Source organism: Labeo rohita, chromosome 13 (genome assembly GCF_022985175.1).
Source record: "Labeo rohita strain BAU-BD-2019 chromosome 13, IGBB_LRoh.1.0, whole genome shotgun sequence".
NCBI classification, from domain to species: Eukaryota; Metazoa; Chordata; class Actinopteri; order Cypriniformes; family Cyprinidae; genus Labeo; species Labeo rohita.
In genome coordinates this window covers 31,235,366-31,255,997 of record NC_066881.1, presented here as the reverse complement: position 1 = coordinate 31,255,997, position 20,632 = coordinate 31,235,366, and the positions used below count along the sequence as shown (strand labels likewise).

The 20,632-nt window shown below is 33.5% G+C and overlaps 2 protein-coding genes across 4 annotated transcripts in view; both read left to right on the top strand.

Moving 5' to 3' along the window:
• LOC127175047 (oocyte zinc finger protein XlCOF15) overlaps nt 1-20,632 on the top strand; it is a 217,168-nt gene that overhangs the window by 22,129 nt on the left and 174,407 nt on the right. The gene's annotated exons all lie outside the window — the stretch shown is intronic.
• Nucleotides 1-20,632, top strand: part of runx3 (RUNX family transcription factor 3) — a 67,358-nt gene that overhangs the window by 35,762 nt on the left and 10,964 nt on the right. For all 3 annotated transcript variants that reach the window (XM_051125869.1, XM_051125868.1, XM_051125867.1), the window contains 2 exons: nt 11,997-12,155; nt 19,427-19,498. In XM_051125869.1, the coding sequence (XP_050981826.1) occupies nt 11,997-12,155; nt 19,427-19,498 (231 nt within the window). The remainder of the gene's footprint in view (nt 1-11,996; nt 12,156-19,426; nt 19,499-20,632) is intronic.

The following is a 20,632-nucleotide window of genomic DNA, read 5'->3' as shown; positions in this document are numbered from 1 at the left end:
AAATAATCATTTGTAAGCTGATTTCCCTTATCAGGACTAAAAAAGATTCCCACAACTTAGGGTTTACTTGGACCATATTCACACATATCACACAGAAATACATGCATCTTGAAATGATAAATGCTATCCACACTTTATATAACATAAATGTGACCCTGGACCACAAAACCAGTCTTAAGTAGCATGAGTATATTTGTGGCAATAGCCAAAAATACATTGTATGGATCAAAATTAGCGATTTTTCTTTTATGGCAAAAATAAATAGGATATGAAGTAGGATCGTGATCCATGATTTGTAAATTTCCTACCATAAATATATCAAAACTTAATTTTTAATTAATAGTGTGCATTGCTAAGAACTTAATTTGGACAACTTCAAAGGCCATTTTCTCAGATTTCCTCAGATTCCAGATTTTCAAATAGTTTTATCTCGGTCAAATATTGTCCTATCCTACCATATCGTACCATACATCAGTAGAAAGCTTATTTATATCAGCCTTTAGATGATATATAAATCTCAATTTAAATAAATTGACCCTTATGACCGGTTTTGTGGTCACAAATATAGCGGACCTAGAAAGTTTTAAAAGAAAATACAATTTCAGCCTCTCTACTTCACAATTTCATGAGTAATTCAATGTGCTACGTGCCGTTTCTTTGCAATTATTTGTAAAATTTACTAGGATTTTCCAAGTGAAAATTGTTTCGGAGTAAATCCAACACCATTTTTTTCCCCCCATTGTGTATAAATTTCATAGCATAACAACCCGTCAAAACCAAGCGGCATTCATTTTAAAGATTCATGCACACTTAGCAAGCAAAACATCACCAGCTGGTTAGAAGTCATTACAAAAAGGCTTAGAAAAGCTTGTGTGGCATTTGAGCGCAGATGCCAGCCGAAATGAAATTTCATTGAGAAGAGAAGAGACGAGATTATGTTCAGGGGTTTCGGGTTCAACCGTATTTGCATTTTGGCACGCAGCTCGTAGAGGGCATGTAAATCTGTTAACAATATCATTTGCTGTGTTATTTTTCCACAGATATCACTCTGTGTTTCTGTAAATAAAGGAGTGTACATGCATACATTAGTATGTGTGTGTGCGTGTAAAACACCTGCCAGGTGTGTCATCCATTAAATAATGCATGCCGCACCCATAGATATGAATACATAGTTCTGCATTTTGCAGATGGTATCAAAACCAAAAAGAGAAGTATGGATCTCTTACTGATTGCATGGTTTAAATGGGTCTTCATTTGAGATTTTTCATTCCTATGAGAGGATAAAATCTTGCATGTGTGTGTGTGCGAGTGTTTCTGCACATTTTTAATGGTGGCATCATCACACTAATGCTGTTAACAGCCATTCTGCTGTCTGCGCATCATAAGAGCGCTTCTTCAAAGCAACGCTAACGGCGAGTGGCAGCTTTCGTCAGCGCTGACGCTAAATGTGAATGGAGCCTATATCGGACGGCAAATGAATGGAATGCTTTTGAAAAATGAACAGAAGATTCATTACAGTGGAAACCCATGCAGTGCATCCTTGCTGATCCCAGAGCTCCCACTACAAAAGAGCAGTTTTACGATTCTGTCCTCACATTATCTTCACCTCCCGGTCATATTTTCTTTTCTGTGAGGGATAAACTCAAAAAAGGCTGACAAGAAAGGCATGAAGTGTCTACACCTCTACACAAGTCTCTCACATCTTACAGGCTCAACTTGAACTTCCTTGTTTATTCTTTCACCCAAGCAGACGCCATTAGCAGCTTTAAAGAGTAATTTAATAAAGTAGAATAATAAAGCACCTCACAGTCCATGATAAACGTCTGAGAGGCATTGAGTAGGAGAGGGAGACAGAAAGGGGAGGGAGGAGTGTTACGGGAATATTATAGTGAATCATCTGTTTATTTTTCTGCCATTTTTAACAGTGAGGAAAATTCTGCAAATAGCCTAATTGAAGAAGCGAGATGTGCCCAGACTTCCAGTAACACACACGCACTCACACACGTCGAGCTTGTTGGGAAAAGGAGATTTTCTCTTTGTCAGAGTGTAGTGTTTCAGCATTTTTAAATGGGTCATATCATGAGGAATCAATTTATCCTTGATCTTTTGAGATGAAAGACCTCATTGTGCCATGAAAAATGTAACTTTTCAAGCTCAAATTTTTCTTGTTCCGCACTTCCACAGCTTTCTGACGTCATGGTTGACCGTGGCCGCCGTACGTTCGACGATGTCTGTTTGGTTTTCAGAAACGTGACCCATTTGATGATGGCTAGATAATAAAGAGGAAGCAGAATAGATTCTATTATTTATAAATATGGGAAGATCTAAAGATAAGATTCGATGTAGGAAAGTCTGTTCAACTCTGGAGATCATTCTGAAGAATCCCAATATTAGAAACGGCCGTCTGAATTTATTTTTAATGAAATCACTGATCTTTTCAGACTGATCTGAACATTTTAAGCAACAAGTTTCAGTGAAACACATTTCAGTCTTGCAAGCAAAAGCAGTAAAAAGTTGTATAAAAACAGCATAAAAGTTTTAAAAACACAAAGGCAAAGCAGGTGTATAATGGTCAAGCTTAAACGAAATTTTATGTATATATAAAATTATATTATTATTTTATAAATTATTATAAATTTATACAAAATTCTATAAATAAAAATGATATATAATAATAATATATAATATTTATATAATTTAATGTATTTTAATGTAATGCATTTTTATTTTTTAATATTACATAAATCATTATTTATATATGTATTACATATACTTAAAAATAATATATATAATTATATATATTATATTTAAATTAAATATATATATATATATATATATATATATATATATATATATATATATTAGAAATTAAAAAATAAATAAATTATACATTCTAAATTATATATAATGTTATTCACAATGGTGTTTTGTTTTTAGGGTTAGATAATTCCAGAAATTGAATTAAAATAAGAAATTCTAATTAGACTATATATCTTTATCTATGTCTGTATCTACATCTATATACGTGTGTGTGTGTGTGTGTGTATATATATATATATATATATATATATATATAGTCCATTATGTCCTTATTTAGATGGCAAAGTAACCAAAAAATTATATTAAATTATATAAATAAAAAGAAATTTACATTTATATGAAATGTTTTCTTTATATAATGTAATGTATTTTAATGCATTTATATTTTTTTGTTATTATAATTATTTTTGTTAATTTATTATTAATATATATTACATATATTCAAAAAAATATTATATACAATTATATATATATGTACATTATAAATTAGATAAAATATATTAATATAATGCGTATATATATATATATATATATATATATATATATATATATATATATATTAGAAATTTACAATAAAATTAAATAAATTATGGATTATAAATTTTATATAATTTTATTCTAAAATGGTGTTTGTTTTAAGGTTATGGTTTTAGGGCTAGATAATTCCAGGAAACGGAATTAGAATGAGAAATAACAATTAGACGATACATATAACCTATATATATATATAGAGTCCGTTATGTCCTCATTTAGATGGCGAGGTAAACATTTGCGTGTGTGAACAATAAGACTGAAACCTATTCTGCAGGACAGATATATCTCAGTTCTCACACTCCTGCAAGCTGCAGTTGCGTCAAATCCTGTCACACGCACACATATGCGTAGGCGCTTGCGTTTTGAAGTCAAGGGTCTCTTCCTGCCCTTTAACACCTCTAACAGTTCTCATCAGAACATCTCTGCCCCATTCTCTGTCATCTCCTCCCTAATTTCCACTCCATCTTCCAGAACAATCTCAAATAAAGTCTTCAGACAGTCAGTCTCCGCTGAGAGCTGCACGTTTAAAGAGCCGGGTTTAAATTCCTCACGCTGAAGCTCAGTTGCGTTTGAATTTCATTAGTTTGGCAGGGGAATTCGCTCCTAAATCACGCTCTTTACACAAAGTGCGCTCTTTCTTTGTCCTATAAACTCCAGGCGTTAGATTTCAGCACATTCCAACTGCGTACAGCCAGCAGACAGCAGGACACTCTGTCAGATGCATGCTTGTTCGAAGACACGATGTGCGAGCACATGTCACATCATCTGGGTCAGAAGGGTTTCTTGGTTTGAGTTACAACTAGGTCAACCAAAACCAACCAAACACCAAACCACACATATGCAGGTGCATGCACATATGCATACAACAGCACTGCCTCCCAAAGGTTTGGACGCACCTACTCATTTTACACCAAGTAAAGTCATAACAATTAGGACTGAACGCCGTATAAGATTCTTTATCTAGATCTGGAATAGACAAAGAAGAAGCCAATGAGGTTGCATTCATCACACATGGTCATATATAAATATATTTTACTCTTATATAAACACATATGTAATTTCTCACTGGAAAGCCACAAACACATGTGTGCTGTTACGCCCTTTTTGTTTTTCATGCTCTTTTTTGCATTAGACATGAACAGGAAAAGCAAAGAGGGCGTAAAACACAAACGTAGAAAACACAAAGCGGTGGGTGACTGCCTCTGGCTGCTGTTTTGTCTGATGGATATGGGCACTATTGAAGGGTCTTTCTTTATCTCACCTGCTCCAACTTGCCCTGGAGAATGAATCAAGGATTAGAGATAAAAATAAAAGAAACTCTTTATTCCCTTGCAACCGGGACCTTTGGAGTTGTTTATGTGATTTTCACATGCCTCAGCCATTACAGATGGTTGAATGTTTTTTTTTTTTTTCCAAAGTATGTACACTACCAGTCAAAAGTTTTTGAACAATAAGATTTGTAATGTTTTTTTTAAAGAAGTCTCTTCTGCTCACCAAGCCTACATTCATTTAATCCAAAATACAGCAAAAGCAGTAATACTGTGAAATATTTTTTCTATTTAAAATAACTGCTTTCTATTTTAATATATTTTAAAATGTAATTTATTAATGTCATCAAAGCTGAATTTTCAGCATCAGTCTTTAGTGTCACATGATTCTTCAGAAATCATTCTAATATACTGATTTGCTGTTCAAGAAACATTTATTATTACTATTATTATTATTAATATTATTATCAACATATAGAACAGTTGAGTACACTTTTTATTGAATAGAAAGATCTAAAGATCAGCATTTATCTAAAATAAAAAGTTTTTGTACATTTTTTTTTTTTTTTAGCAAGGATGCATAAAACTGATCAAACGTGATGATAAAGACATTTATAATGTTGCAAAAGATTTCTGTTTCAGATAAATGCTGTTCTTCTGAACGTTCTATTCATCAAAGAAACCTGAAAAAAAAATCTTCTCAGCTGTTTTCAACATAACATATAATGCATTCTGAAGGATCGCTGGAGAAATGATGCTAAAAATTCAGCATTGAAATCATACAAATAAATTATATTTTAAAATATATTAAAATAGGAAACAGTTATTTTAAATAGTAAAAATATTTCAAAATATTTTTGCTGTACTTTGGATCAAATAAATGCAGGCTTTGTGAGCAGAAGAGACTTAAAATCATTTAAAAAAATTACTGTTCAAAAACTTTTGATTGGTACTGTATATTAGTATGAATAGTAACAAATTTAATAAAAACCAATTAAATGTACCTTTCTTAATTAGGTAAACAGCTTCAGTTACTCAGTATTTTTTTATTTTATTTATCTTTTTTTATTATTTTTTTATTTTTTATTTATTTTGGCCTATGTTTGTTTTCATGTTGAATTGAAGGGGGTTATTAAAATTACTAAAGACAATCATCCAAAAGCATTAAGCAGTTTTCTTCTGGTTTATTTTTTTTTATAAATTAATATCAACATAATATACAGTGGCAGGTCTATTTTTATGCACTTACACTGCAAGATCTAATGCACAGATCAAATATTTTGACTCATATCCAGATTTTCTGTCCTGTCTGTTTACATTCTCTTAAGACATAACCGACTGTGTTTACATTAATACCTTGCCAAGACAGGCATTTTGACCACATTTCCACACATTTCCAAAAGCAGCCTATCAGTATGACAGGCACGTACCAAACTCTGTATTACTTGAATTACAAATTCTGTATTCTGTATTACTATTACTGCAGAAAGATTGATCTTCTGTTATAGAGTACTTTTGATATCCTTCATAGTTGAGGTGCAAAACAGAAAATCTCAGTGCAGTGTGCAGTTTGAGGTTGAATAGAGGCTCTGTTCAGGATTTCAGTTTACCGCCCAACACACTTCACTGGCGCAAACCCACTTCCTGTTATGGGCTGATGGGATTGGTCACGCATTGGCCTGACATCACTACAACTTTCAAAACTTTCAGGAGAGAGACTGAGTTTAGCATGTTTCAAAAAGGAAGACAGGTGCAGCGATCTTAGCAGATGTAAAAACGTCTCCAGCGTTCGTTACTACAGAAGCACACTTTCATCTGAGGCCTCGGTTTCCACACCTGACGTACGCAAAAACTCACTCTCACCAACTGTCAGCTACACCGGTGGGGAGAATGATAGGTGGAGCTCTGCATTATTCAACATATAGAACTACTTTACAATGCGTTTTCAGACCCTAATGAACAAATTCAGACTGCTCTCATCCTCAGACGTGCCATGCAAAATTTGTACACGCACCATCTGAAGCATATTCAGATGGGAAGCACTTATTTGCATTTTAGGAGGCCAAAGTATTTTATGAGTCTGCCTAAAAGTTACATTTACAAGATCTGATAAACACCAAATGAGTGTTTTTAAGTGAAAAAAAAACCTGAATTGCAAAGGTTTATTTAAATTTTTCTGTCTTTTTTTAATGTAGTATTGTCTGGAAATGGCATGTACAAATGAAACGTGCTGTGGTTGGTAATTTTATGCCAAAAGTCAAAAGTATGCATACAATTTCTTTAGAATTGCATTAAGAAATTAATCTAATGCCACTTAGTGCATGAAAAATGGTTGATTCTAAAAATTCTAAAGGTCTGCAAATTTGTTGCTTCTTGCGTGTTTATTTAAAATTTTTGTTTTTGTTTTTATCGCTGAAAAAAAAGGTGTAGAAACAGTTTTCACTCAGAAATTGCCAGTAAATTTCACAGTTAATTACAAAGAAACAGCATGTAACACATTGAATTAAACATATTTTTAAACAGTATTTTCTTGTAAAACACTCAAAAAAAGGAAAAAAAAATATTAATCTCAATTTAATACATTTATTTTTTTATTTTATTTTATTTTATGATTTTCCTACAAATCTGGCACTGAATCAGGCAAAATCCAGTAAAGCCTGCTTATTTTCCACATGTCTAAACCTTAAGTCGGTCGAGCTAAAGCATGCTTTACCCTTAGTCTGCGCGGATCAATTTCACAATGTTATCAAGTGCCTATCAGCCCCATTTATAGACACCCGTACAAATATTTACAGTGTGCCCGCCGTGACACGTCTGGCCCTCCACGGCGAATGTCGAGTTTCAGCCCTGCCCAAATGCACACACACTCTGAGAGCACAGAAAAAGAGCCTGTGTTCTGTCAGTCCAAAAGGGAACATATGTTTCTTTCTTTTCATCGTTAAAGAGAGAGAATGAAGAGAGGGAGGAAAGGAAGGAAGCTGGGCGTATCAGTTGATCAGTGTGAGTATGAAAGCCGAAAGTGTGCTGAGAGGGCCTCTGTGTACACACTCCACTCGCAGAAAGTACAGACTCGAACGAGTGATGACGATAGCTGTACTGTTTATATCACAGTATTTATTGGGCAGGATGGTCTTACACTGTGAAAGAGTGCCGATGAAACCTTAAGCAATGCTAAAACAGAGCAGGACCTGTCCCAAATGGGTCAGGATGACGAAGACTTTAAAATTAAAGCGCACACTACGAATTTCGTAGAAATTCCAGCAAAAAATAGTTATTGTCTGTTTGCATGTCAGTCTGCGCATTTGTGGTGTAGGTTAGTGATGGATCGTAAAAAAAATTTAAACGTTTAGTTAATTGCAATTGTCACAAGACGAATGAAAGAACTGAAAGTTGAACTAATCATTTGTGTTTCTTATCATTTATCTCTGGCTGCATTTTTATAATGTCCAAATTTACAATATAATCTAAGACTGTGAATTTGTACAGATTTCACTATTAAAAATCTAACAATTATATAGATTCAGTGACTTTTTTTGCTAGTTGCATTGTTTTGCCAGTAGGTGGCAATAAGTTACTGTCTATTCCAAATAATGGGCGATTAGTTCAAATGATTGATTCAGAAACACAGATTCATTCAGAAACTAATCAAGTAGCTTTCTTTATGAGTGTTCATTGAATCAGTTACTTGACCAATTCATTCAAAAACATTGATTAATTCAGGAATCAATTGAAGTGACTGTCTTTTTGAGTCATTAAATCATTGATTCTGTCTGTGCATTGACATATAGCGCAACTGCGCTCATGGTGACCCGAGTTCGAATCCCGGCTCAAGGTCCTTTGCCGATCCTGTTCCGCTCTCTCCTTCCAGTACTTTCCTGTCAGCTCTCTACTGTCCTTTCATAATAAAAGGTGTAAAAAAGCCCATAAAAATATAACTTAAAAAAAACAAAAACCAAACCAGTCACAAGTAGCCTGGGTATATTTGTAGCAATAGCCAGAAATACGTTGTATGGGTCAAAATTCAAATTTTTTCTTTTCTGCCAAAAATCATTAGGATATTATGTAAAGATCATGTTCCATGAAGGTATTTTGTACATTTCTTACCGTAAATATATCAAAACTTACTTTTTGGTTAGTAATATACATTGCTAAGAACATTTCGACATACTGTCCTGTCCTAACAAACCATACATCAGTGCTTATTTATTCAACTTTCAGATGATGTAAAAATCTCAGTTTCAAACATTGACCTTTATGACTGGTTTTGTGGTCGAGGGTCACATATATTGTTACATAATATATATTTATATATATATAAATTGTTCCAAAAAAAATTCCCCCAGTAATGGCATGCATTTGCGTATTTAGCATATATAATATATTTCTAAATCAATCTAAACCTGTTATAAGCTGATTAACAACTACTACTTTTGCCAAATTACTGTTTCAGTACAAATTATTAATCTTATTTCACCTATCACATGTAAAATAACATACTCTAACCTATTCATAAACACATAAATAGATAGGTAAATAATTAAATATTTTTTTACCTTTATTAAGTGGTAGTGGTGTACATGCATATTATGCATATCATAATGCATCTGTTGCAGTTGTGTTGAGTTCATCCCAGACCATTTCACCATGACGTGCACGTATGTGTGCGTAAGAGAGGGATCCATTATTATTAATTAGTGTGTCTGTGTGTGTCCTGTGGTTATGATATCATTCTTACAAAAAGTCAACATTCCTGTCTAAGTGCCCCTTACCTATGAAATATTCATTCATCCATAATAATTCAGACAGGGTAAATGTAGGAAGGGCAGATGTAGGGTTTGACCCCACAACCATCCAAAAGAGAAGATGCCCACACTAGCGCCTGAACAGAAAGGGTTTAACGGTATAACTTTTCAAACTACATCAAAAAAATATACAGTATGCCACACAATAGTGACTTAAGACGAGAGCTTTAACATGAAAGTCACTGGCTGCGGCTGAAAATGTAATATTTAAGACTATGCATTACATTTGACTTGATTGCTGGAGTGGCAATGCAGAGAAGTCAGAGATGTTGGTTTGCATTTAAGCATCAACGAATGTATTTAGAGAAATAACAATAGACACAAATGAGACCTACAGTAAGAAAGGAGCTATAATGAATGATGATAGCAGCTCAACTAATTGACATTAGATTGCACTTTTATGAGTTCTTTTCACAAGAGAAACATCTGAAAAGTTGTTTTGTGTATCTTATACTTCTTAAAATTACCTGAAAAGTACAAAAAATGACTGTTTACGCTTTCAGTCAAATCAGAAAGGGAGACAGCAGCAACAAATGGAGGGAGCGATAAACTGACAGAAATATTACCCCAGGGGTGCAAAAAACCTGGAGTGATGTATTGCCCTTGGGTGAAAGAGAGGGCAAGAACACACAAAATCCATATCACAGCGTCTGTTATCCCTCTATATCTAAATAAAATATTCAAATACAGCCATTACTCCACATTAAAAACCACAAAATGTTCACATGTTCCTCACACACGCCACTGATAGTCACATTAAACTCATCCATTAGAGCTGGGCAGACTACACGTATGATGATGATGATGGTGTGTGTGTGTGTCTGTAATGGCTGTGGCAGCTTATTGTCTGTGATAAGCCCACACACACTTACACACACACATTCACAGCAAGGTTTTTCTTGATGATTTCCTCTGTGGATCATCAAGCATTACGTGAGTCACGACTGAGTGCACAGCTCTGTCTGAAAGCCATAAGCTCTTTTCCAGACCCTTTTTTACTCAATATTTGTGTATTTTTATGCTTATTAGAACATGATGTTGTTAGCTTTGTGAAACACTGATGTCAAACTTTATTAGGATCGTTTGAGTGCATTTGCTCCTGTGTGAGTTGCTGTATATGTGAAGAATTGCAAAACAGTTTCCATAAGTCAAATAGGATGCTGTCTTGAATGTGTGTTTTAGTGTGTTTATTTTTAATTGTTATATGAGAATCTGTCCTTTTTATAACAAGGACAAGGGGAAGCAATTTTATTTCTCATTATTGCATAAATTAAATAGTTTGCATTTGTAGCATAATGTCAGTACCTTAGTTACTTCTGTTACTTATCTTTCATTTTAAAAAATATTTAAAATTAAAAATTATTTTTTATTTTTTTGCATTATACCTGACCATTTAAACATTTGGGGTCAGTAATATTTCATTTTTTAAAAAATGAAATGAATGCTTTTATTTAGCAAGAATTTTGACAGTAAAGACATTTATAAAAATGATTACATAAAAATTCAATTTCAAATAAATGCAGTTCTTTTGAACTTTCTTTTCATCAAAGAATTCTGAAAAAAGTATTACAGTTTCCACAAAAATATTAGCAACACAACTGTTTTCAACATTGGTAATATTGAAAATTGAGCAGCAATTAAAATAAATTCTGAAGGATCATTTGACACTAAAGACTGGAGTAATGATGCTGAAAATTCAGCTTGGCATCACAGGAATAAATTACATTTTAAAACATATTCAATTAGAAAACAGTTATTTGAAATCGTAATAATATTTCACAGTTTTGTTGTTTTTACTGTATTTTAATAGGGCTGTCAAATGATTAATTGCGATTAATCGCATACAAAATAAAAGTTTGAGTTTACCTAATATATGTGTGTGTACTGTGTGCAATTATTATGTATATATAAATACAAACACATATATATATATATATATTTTAAGAAATATTTACAAGTATATGTATTTATTATAATTTTTATATAATTTATATTATATATAAATAAAAAAAATGTACATAACATAGTTCTCTTAAATATATACATTAATATGTGTGTATTTATATATACATAATAATTACACACAGTACACACACATATATTAGGCAAACTCAAACTTTTATTTTGTATGCGATTAATCACAATTAATCGTTTGACAGCCCTAATTTTTAATTAAAAAAATCTTACCAACCCCGAACTTTTGATTGGTAGTGTATGTGTTTTTATGAATTTCTTACAGCCTTTGTCTGATAAACAATCTTTCAATGTCTTTAAAGCTGGTAAACAACCAAAAAGTTCATGTGCATAAACAAAACAACCGGACATTACATGTTTTTTCCCCGAATTAGTCATTGAAGTTTCACATTTCAGCTTTCAACTGACACTGGCTTGATTTACTTCGAAATTAAGTACGTTTGCTGAAAACGTTCATGACAAAAACTGACGGATGAACTGAAATTAAATGTTCTGGTTCATTGTGCCACGCTCATTCTGTTTTTTTTGTTTTTTTTTAATCAAACCTGGAATATTGCTATCGTAATAATCCATTGCGTTTCTCTCAATCTGTCTGCAGGTCACCGCGTGAAGCCGGACGACCCTCACAAGCAGTACTCCGATCGCCTGAGTGACATCGAGCGTTTCCAGAGGGCCGGTCTGCGGATGAACCCTGGCAACGGGACCACCCGCTCCCACCAGACCCATTACAGCCCCTCCAGCACCACACCGATACCAGGTGCGTGTTTTGTCCCTGGATGCCCTACAGATCCAGTGTATGTGTTTGCTTGAGTCAGACGTTCAGACTCGTCACAACAGCTCGCACCTCGACGTCTGGAATCTAGCAGACCCTCTCGATCTCGGCTCCCACGTCACTGTGTGTGATAGTGGGTGAGGATGCATTCTCAAATGCATGTAAAGACCTTTGAGTATGATGTCTGTTAGCAGACAAGCAAAACTCTCACACTCTAAAAGGCACGTATGCGCGCAATCTATCTTTCTATTTTCAAATAGACATACACACCCAGGGCAGATTTCACACCCCACCCGTTCTCATACACGGTAATGTGTGTGTGTTGCTGAAATGCGCTGCTTTTATTCATTTCTGTTTGCTCACCGTTTCTGCAGAGCAGACTGAATCACTCACATTTCAAAAGAACTCAGACTGGTGTGTGTTTACAGTCATCTGACTCACATTTCAATCAAACGCTCATCTAAGCGTCAAATGAGTTTTATTTAGTTCCTACGATCATTCGACCTCGCTTCTTCCAGTTCCTAAGTTGGATGCTGTTGATACACAATGAAATCTTATATATCAAACAGCTTTGATTTTGTCATTTCGTTAAACAGTTTCGTCTTTTTTATTTGTTCTTGTTTGCTCACCGCATCTGTAGTGTAGGCAGAATCGCTCATATTTTGTAAAAACTCAAACAGAGTTGGCGTGTGTTTACGATTATCTAAGCAGTCGTGACTCACATCGCTCTGCAATCAATCAAAAAGCGAAAAAAGACCAAATGCTCCCGAGAGTGAAATCACGTCCCGCTGCAGTTCTTTAATCTTTCTTTCATTTTTCTGACCATTCGCAAATCCATAATCAAACCTAAAACTATAAATTTATTTCTTACTACTGTAACTTTGTAAGTTCTGATAGCATGTTAAAACCAGATGCTGTGTACAACATTCATTTTGTCAGTCACTTAGTTTCTATTTCTGTCAGGTCATGTTAGGTAGCTCTGCCCACATTCAAATCTCATTGGTTCCAGTCTTATTATTGGTTTTAAATAACACAGTATGAGAATAATGTATGGAATTGTGTAAGACTAACAATTGAGAAACAAATTAAAATTCTGGACATTCATCACACAACTTCATGAGGTGCCTTTCCTTAAACAGTATTAAAATATTAAAATATATATATATATATTTTAAAAACACATTAATGTAACATTTATAACTTTATAAAAAAATATTTTTTTTATAAAAGAAACTGTTTGTTTTAAATAAGTCTCTACTGCTAATAAGTCTCACCAAGGCTGCATTTATTTGATAAAAAAATAAAGTAAAAACAGTAAAATTATAAAATATTTTTACAAGTTAAAATAGGTATTTATTGTTTTAATATTCTTTAAAATATACTTTATTTCTTTGATGACAAAGCTGAATTTTCAGTAGTACTGTCATACGATTAATCGCATCCAAAATAAAAGTTTTTGTTTACATTATATATGTGTGCATACTGAATACACACACATACAGTATATATTTAAAAAAATCTTTACATGTATATATTATTATTGATATAATTTCTTTGTAAATATTTTTTAAATATAGACATATTTTTCTGAAATATATACATGCACGTGTCTATTTATATAAACATAAATATACACAGTACTCACACATATATTATGTAAACAAAAACTTTTATTTTAGATGCGATTAATCGTGGTTAATCGTTTGACAGCATTACTTTAGTGTCACATGATTTAGTGCTCAATAATATGATGATTTGGTTCTGTTAATGTTTTATTGTGTACAGTGTGATGCATTTTTCATTTAAAGTTGAAAAGAATAGTATTTATTAAATAATAGTCTTTTTAAAGAAGTCCACTTCCTAAACAAAGTTTCACATATAATGTACTCAGTTTGCAATGTGAACACGCAAAGAAGATCAAACACCCTTAACAAAAAAGGTAAAACAGCGATATTGAAAGAGTTGTTGAAAGAGAAGTTAAAGCGAAGTTGAAAGAGAACATGAGATGGGAGTTTTTCGAAATACCTTAACTGTCATGAACCGGAACATAAACAGTTCAGGGAGAGAAAAACAAGACGAGCGTTTCGCATTAAAAAGTATATAAATTGTATTAGTTTTAGTAAAATAACTGATTGTTACGCTAGATAAGACCCTTCTTTCTCGGCTGGGATCGTTTACAACCACATTTGGGATCGTTTGAAGCCGCATTTAAACTGCATTTTGGAAGTTCAAAATCAGGGCACCATAGCAGTCCATTACATGGAGAAAAATGCTGAAATGTTTTCCTCAAAAAACATAGTTTCTGAGGAAAGAAAGACATGAACATCTTGGATGACAAGGGGGTGAGTACATTATTTGTAAATTGTTGTTCTGGAAGTGGACTTCTCCTTTAACATGCCTTTACTCATACGTTAATCAATCAGTCCTTACTGAATAAAAGTAAACATTTGTATACATATAAAACAACAGATATAGAGTTTTGTTGTTTTTGGCTAGGCCTTAAAAAATAACTTGTTTCTAGGACATGATGTAATGGTCAACCGGAACCCATAAAAATGTGGTTACTTTCGTAACCTTTGTTATTGATGAGCAGTTTATCCACAATAAGCCAGTGAGTTTGTGGCGCTGAATGTTTCGCTGGTGTTTTTGTTTGGGGTTTTTGGTAAATTCCTCCATCAGATTGCCCTGCTTTCTAAAGGGTGGACGCTTACACAAGCATTCCTGCAAAACCAAAGCCGTGACTCATCCAGAGTTCAGCGCGAGAAGAATGGGAGATTTACGCGTACCGCGTCAGGAGAGAGCTTGATCTGGTAAAGCACGTCTAGTATCCATATCTGCAGGTGGATTAGGACTGGAATTATGTCTTTACGGTGCTGTCAGAGCACAAGTCTGCCGACACACACACACACGCAGATCTGAAGCAGACATAACACATTAACAGAGCTTTAGCTGTCGGGAGACTATGTGTCTGTCACTGCTGTAGGCCTGTGTGTGCGATACATCAAAACCTCACTGTTATGTCTGATATTAGCATAGTTATCTCTCACCTCAGGGCACTGTCTCTTTGGCTGTCTGTCTCTCACGTCGGCCCAACTTCGCCTTTATGCCTAGATCTCAGCTCACACACTTTCAGGCAGACAGCTTTGTGTGGTATGAGGTTTGCAGACAGACATGTGTAAGATAGACATGTTTAATCAGATTTATCACACTCATCACAGGGTAATTAGATGGTCTCTCATTCCACCTGAATGATGCAAACCCTTTCTGTGTGTATGTGTGTGGTGTTGGTTGCATCATCCTGGAGTCTTGAGGTTAGCAGATTGTTGATGACTGTAAACAGATATTAAGTTACAAAATTCAGAGCACAAACACAGACATGGTTCATACTTAAACAGATTTGTCAAAGCACACAGGGCCATGCCACAAAAACACACATACACACACCTATTGTCATGCCGGTGGAGCAGGGAGGCGAATTAAACTTGGCTTTAGTTAACATGCAGTGACACGCTTCAGACAGAAATAAAACGAACAGGGAATAAACGAACGAAAACGCAGAGGGAGTTTAATGAAGAGAATTAAAGCACAGAGATGAGGGCAGAGCTGTGTTGTGTTTATTCATGCGCTCATGCATATCCCACATGCTGCGGAACAGACATGCACATCAAATATGTCTGTGCAAAAGATTCGTTATTTTGCATACGGACGAGGAAGTTACTTTATGGACCATTACATTTTTTTTGCATCATTATTTTTATGACATTTCCTGCCTAAAACTACATGTAGGCATTGACTTAAATAGTAATAATAATAATTTATGGATTTATGGATAAATATGTAAATCTGTTTAAATAATCATGGTTTTATATTAATATCAAAATATTATCTTTTATATCAATTATATTAATGAAATGTTTTATTAAATATTTTTAAAATAGCTCTCATTATAAAAATGTCAAATATATTAATTATTTGAATTAATTCATCTATAAATTAATTTATGGATTTATTTATAATTATTTAAATATGATTAAATAGTCCTATTATATGAATTATAAAAAATTTGTTTTATATGAATTATGTTAATTAAAAGTTTTATTAAATACTTTTTAAATAGTATATATATATATGTGTGTGTGTGTGTGTGTGTGTGTATTATGTTATATTTTATATTCATTTTGTATTAATTAAAATGCATAATAGTTTTTATATATAAAGTATTCAATTTTATACACGTAATATGTTTAGCATTAGATTTTTTTTTAACTTTTTTATATTATATTTTTATGTATAAATATAACACATTTGTGAATTGTATATATATATAAACTTGAAAGTAATGAGAACAGAGGTAAATGTGGTTTATTGTCATGAAAACAGTCACAAAAATGGTCTTAATGGACTTTTGCTGAGCAATTTCCCCATTTGGTTTGAGTCGACTACATGTGTGTGTGGACTTCAGAGAGCTTTTGAGTGTTTTAAGGAGGTGTGGCGAAAGATCTGACAGGAAAACCAGACTTCATGGTGGCTGTGTTTGTTTTTGCTGATTCTGAGGAAAGCCTGCATTTCCACTCAGCGTTATACAGCTTCTCTCTCTCTTACTCTCTGTTCTCTTCTGTTTACAGCCATTCTATTTAAATGGGTTGTATCTTTTTATTAGTTTTTATGTGATCAGTTGTGGTTAATTAGGATGACATAATTAACTAATAACATTAGAAAGAACCATCATTTATGTGACTGAGTGCTAAACACCATGGTGAACGATACCATCTTTATAAATACGTCACAACAGGATATTCCAGTGAACCAAAAAATCGTGTGTTTGATCAGTGAATCATTTTACAGAAATGAACTGATTCACTAGAACATACTGATTTAATAGTTCAGTCACGCTACACTACTGTTTTATGGAAACATATAGCCAAAAACAGATGAGTTACTATCATACTATGGATAAATATATATAAAGTTAGTCACAACGTTAGTCCACTCAGACATGCACAAATCTCACATATTGTACTGCTCACAGACTGTTTCTGTGACATGCTGCTTTAATAGTGGTAGAAATCTGTCTGTTATTGACGTTGTGTATCAGCCAATCAAAATATTTGACTGAGATGTTTATTTTCAGCAGAAGCACCAGCTGTGGCCTGAATAAGAGCATTTATACTGAAGAATTTATCATTGTGCGGCGAAAACCAGAGAGGGAGAGACTGAGAACAGCGTATTTGTGTTTGCCAAGACGAGCATCACTACTATTGCTCGGGATTTATTCAAACTCCTAACCTTAAGTATTAAACTCTGGCATTACAGACATGAATGATACTTTAAATTTTAAAATGAAAAATGGCAATCTCATAGACTTGCATTGAAGGGAGAAGCTTTTGTCTTTGACTAATAATCAACCACCCTAGAAAACACAGACTACATTTTGCATGGACAAGCACAGCTTACATTTTTCTCCGAAAATGTAAAAATCTACTCGCATACGTCTCATGTCTCATACGCGTATGTGTGTTTGTCGCAACGATTAGCTTGTAACAACTATCTCATCTCGGTTTGAGAGCAAACAGGATTTATTTGCATGTCAAATTGGCAGTTCAGTGCACTGTGACACACACACACACACACACACAAACATACTCTATAATTCCCAAAGTATCTTATTTTAGACTCGTGTAGCAACTGTTGTGTGTGTGAGAGAGAGACAGCTGCGCTTTAATGCTGACAGAGTGTTTTAAAGTGTTCGGATCATACACACATAGAGGCATCACACGCTCAAGATAAGATCTGTGATAATCATACACACCTTTAACAGACACCCAAAATATCATTCCTCGTGACACACTGATACTTTTCTTGGCTCGTCAGCAAAACAGAAAGATTTCAGGGTTATCTACTCACACACACACCTTTTTGACAGATGGAGTTCTAACGTGTGTGTGTGTGTGTGTGTAATGTGACACTAGCATAAGATTTCATGTTTGTTTTTCTCGGCACCTTTGATGAAAACACTAGCAGCTCTTTCACACTGAACAAGTGTGGACAAATTCATTGTGTTGCAATCCTACAAACACACACACAGGGATGGGCGGCATGTTTAATAAGAACTGTATATTAATGATGATTTCGCTGTCAAACTGTAATTAAAAAGCAGCAGCATCTCTGGTTTGTACTTCATTAAACAAAAATGTCATTGTTCCGTGAATGAGTTAATTAAAGTGAATTGATTTTAAAGTTTGATCCAGCAGTTCATTTTATCATTAAAAAATGTTTACGTTTTTTAATGATACATGCTTTAACATTTTAATGATACATACAACATTAATTAAAAATGTTTACATTTTTTAATTAATGCATATTTTGGGTTGGTTTGCATAAAAACTAATATATATATTTATATATGGGTCAAAGACGAAAAAGGGTTTAAGCATAAAAACAATGTGTAATACTGCTTTAAATTTGTTTTTTGTTTTTTTGTTTTTTTTTTCCAAAAAATATTTAAAAGTTTTCTGTTTAATTTAATTGCATTTTGTTTTTTTGAGCAAAAAATAAATATCGTACATTTTCCCCCTAATTTACAGAAGACACCCACATGTCATTCAGTGTAATAATCTTGTCAGGCATATGTACAACAAAAATTAATTTATGACATATTAAAAGATGAATTACTTTCACCCCAAATACTAATTAGTTGTAATTCTACAGTTTTAAAATTTGCCACTATTTTGTCCATTTGTCAGTACGAATTTTAACTCATTTAAAACACAATAAAATGTAATATGTTCTCTTATTCTTTTATATATTTTAATATGTACAAGTCAGAATAAACTTGAATAAAACTGTTTGAATTTTTCCATAAATATTGTTACACTGAATGACAATGTAACATTATTTCAACCAAATTTTGACATTTTATTTTCCAAAAAATTACTTAAAACCTTAAAAGTAGACACTTTACTTATATTATGTTACTTATATTATGTTTTTTTTTTCTGTTTATTATTGTGATTATATTGCGGTATATAAACGTTAATTGTTTAAAATTAATTTACAGCAACTTTAAAGAGTAAACACATAAATATCAATATAGAGATGATGAATAATCTAAAAAACAATTGTTTATATCACACAGTGCCTTAATTTTTATTGTGTTAATGTATATTTTAGTTTGATAAATGTACAGTAAAATTGTACATACACTAATAAATATTTAACGAGTAATTAAATATGAATATATTTTTTTTTTGTCGTAGCATTATGGCCAGATCAGATTGACCCTCCTGCACTGAAGACTTGCAAAGTGGAAGACGACTTACGCTGGTCAAGTAAGAGACTTTACAAACACGCATAGCTCATCTTGACTTTCTTTATTTCCATTATCTGTTTTAGCAATATGCTTTCATTTGGCATTTATTTTTTCATTCGTGCTCTTTTATGTTGAGAGTATGAATCGCTGTGACATGTAGATCATCAAAAACCACAAGCATATACACCGTTGTCCTCAGATGACTTCTTTAATATGCAGATGTGTGTGTGGGTGTGTTGCCATCATAATGGGTGAATCATAAAATTAATGATCCAATCAGAATGCAGCATTTTTGTGGAGGGGCTGAAACAAACAGAGTATAAAAAATTATCTACTTTAGCTTACACACGCACACACTTGCATGGACCCAGAAACATCAATAAACATTCTCAGTGTGTGAAATACACACACACGCACCCACTTGCTTTGGCATACGTACACACTCTCATTCGAAAACATTCACACAAACTCTGGCTGCCATGGACACACAGCCACATACCTGGTTCTGGCACGGTTTTCCTTCCCCACGGCGACGCAGAATTCCTGCCCTTCCTGTTCCCGCAAACCCCAAACATCCAAACTAGCCGAGTCATTTTTACCTCCAACACACACAAACACACACACACAAGATTCCCTTTGTCACACCAGCCCCTGTGACATTTAAGTTACAGTTTTCTTTGACTGAACTTTGATTGATTAATAGACTCGCTGTATGTCAGGAGACATGTTTTAAAATGCCAGATGCTAGTTTCAACATAATTCGGCTCTGTGATGTGAGGAAATATTTCACATTTAATAAAAGCCACACTGCAGCTAAAAATGCTGTCACTGCTCTACTGAGTGTTTGATTTCATTTGGTACGCTCAGTAGTTATTTATGAGAGTGACAACCATATATATATTTTTAAGTCTGCATATTTTCCATTAAAAATAGCAGGATAAAATGGGTCGATCTGGCATGCATGTTTCTTTTCACAGCCATATCATTGTCAACCATCGCGAGGTAATTTAAGAGTATTCACTCCCACATTTAACAGTAGCAGTTTGAAACTCACACAGAAAGTGGTTTGGAAGAGAAAATTCCATTTTAGAGCTCATAGTTTTGTTCTGGAATTCTCAAATATGGATTTAAACTTTAAATTTAAATTTTTTGC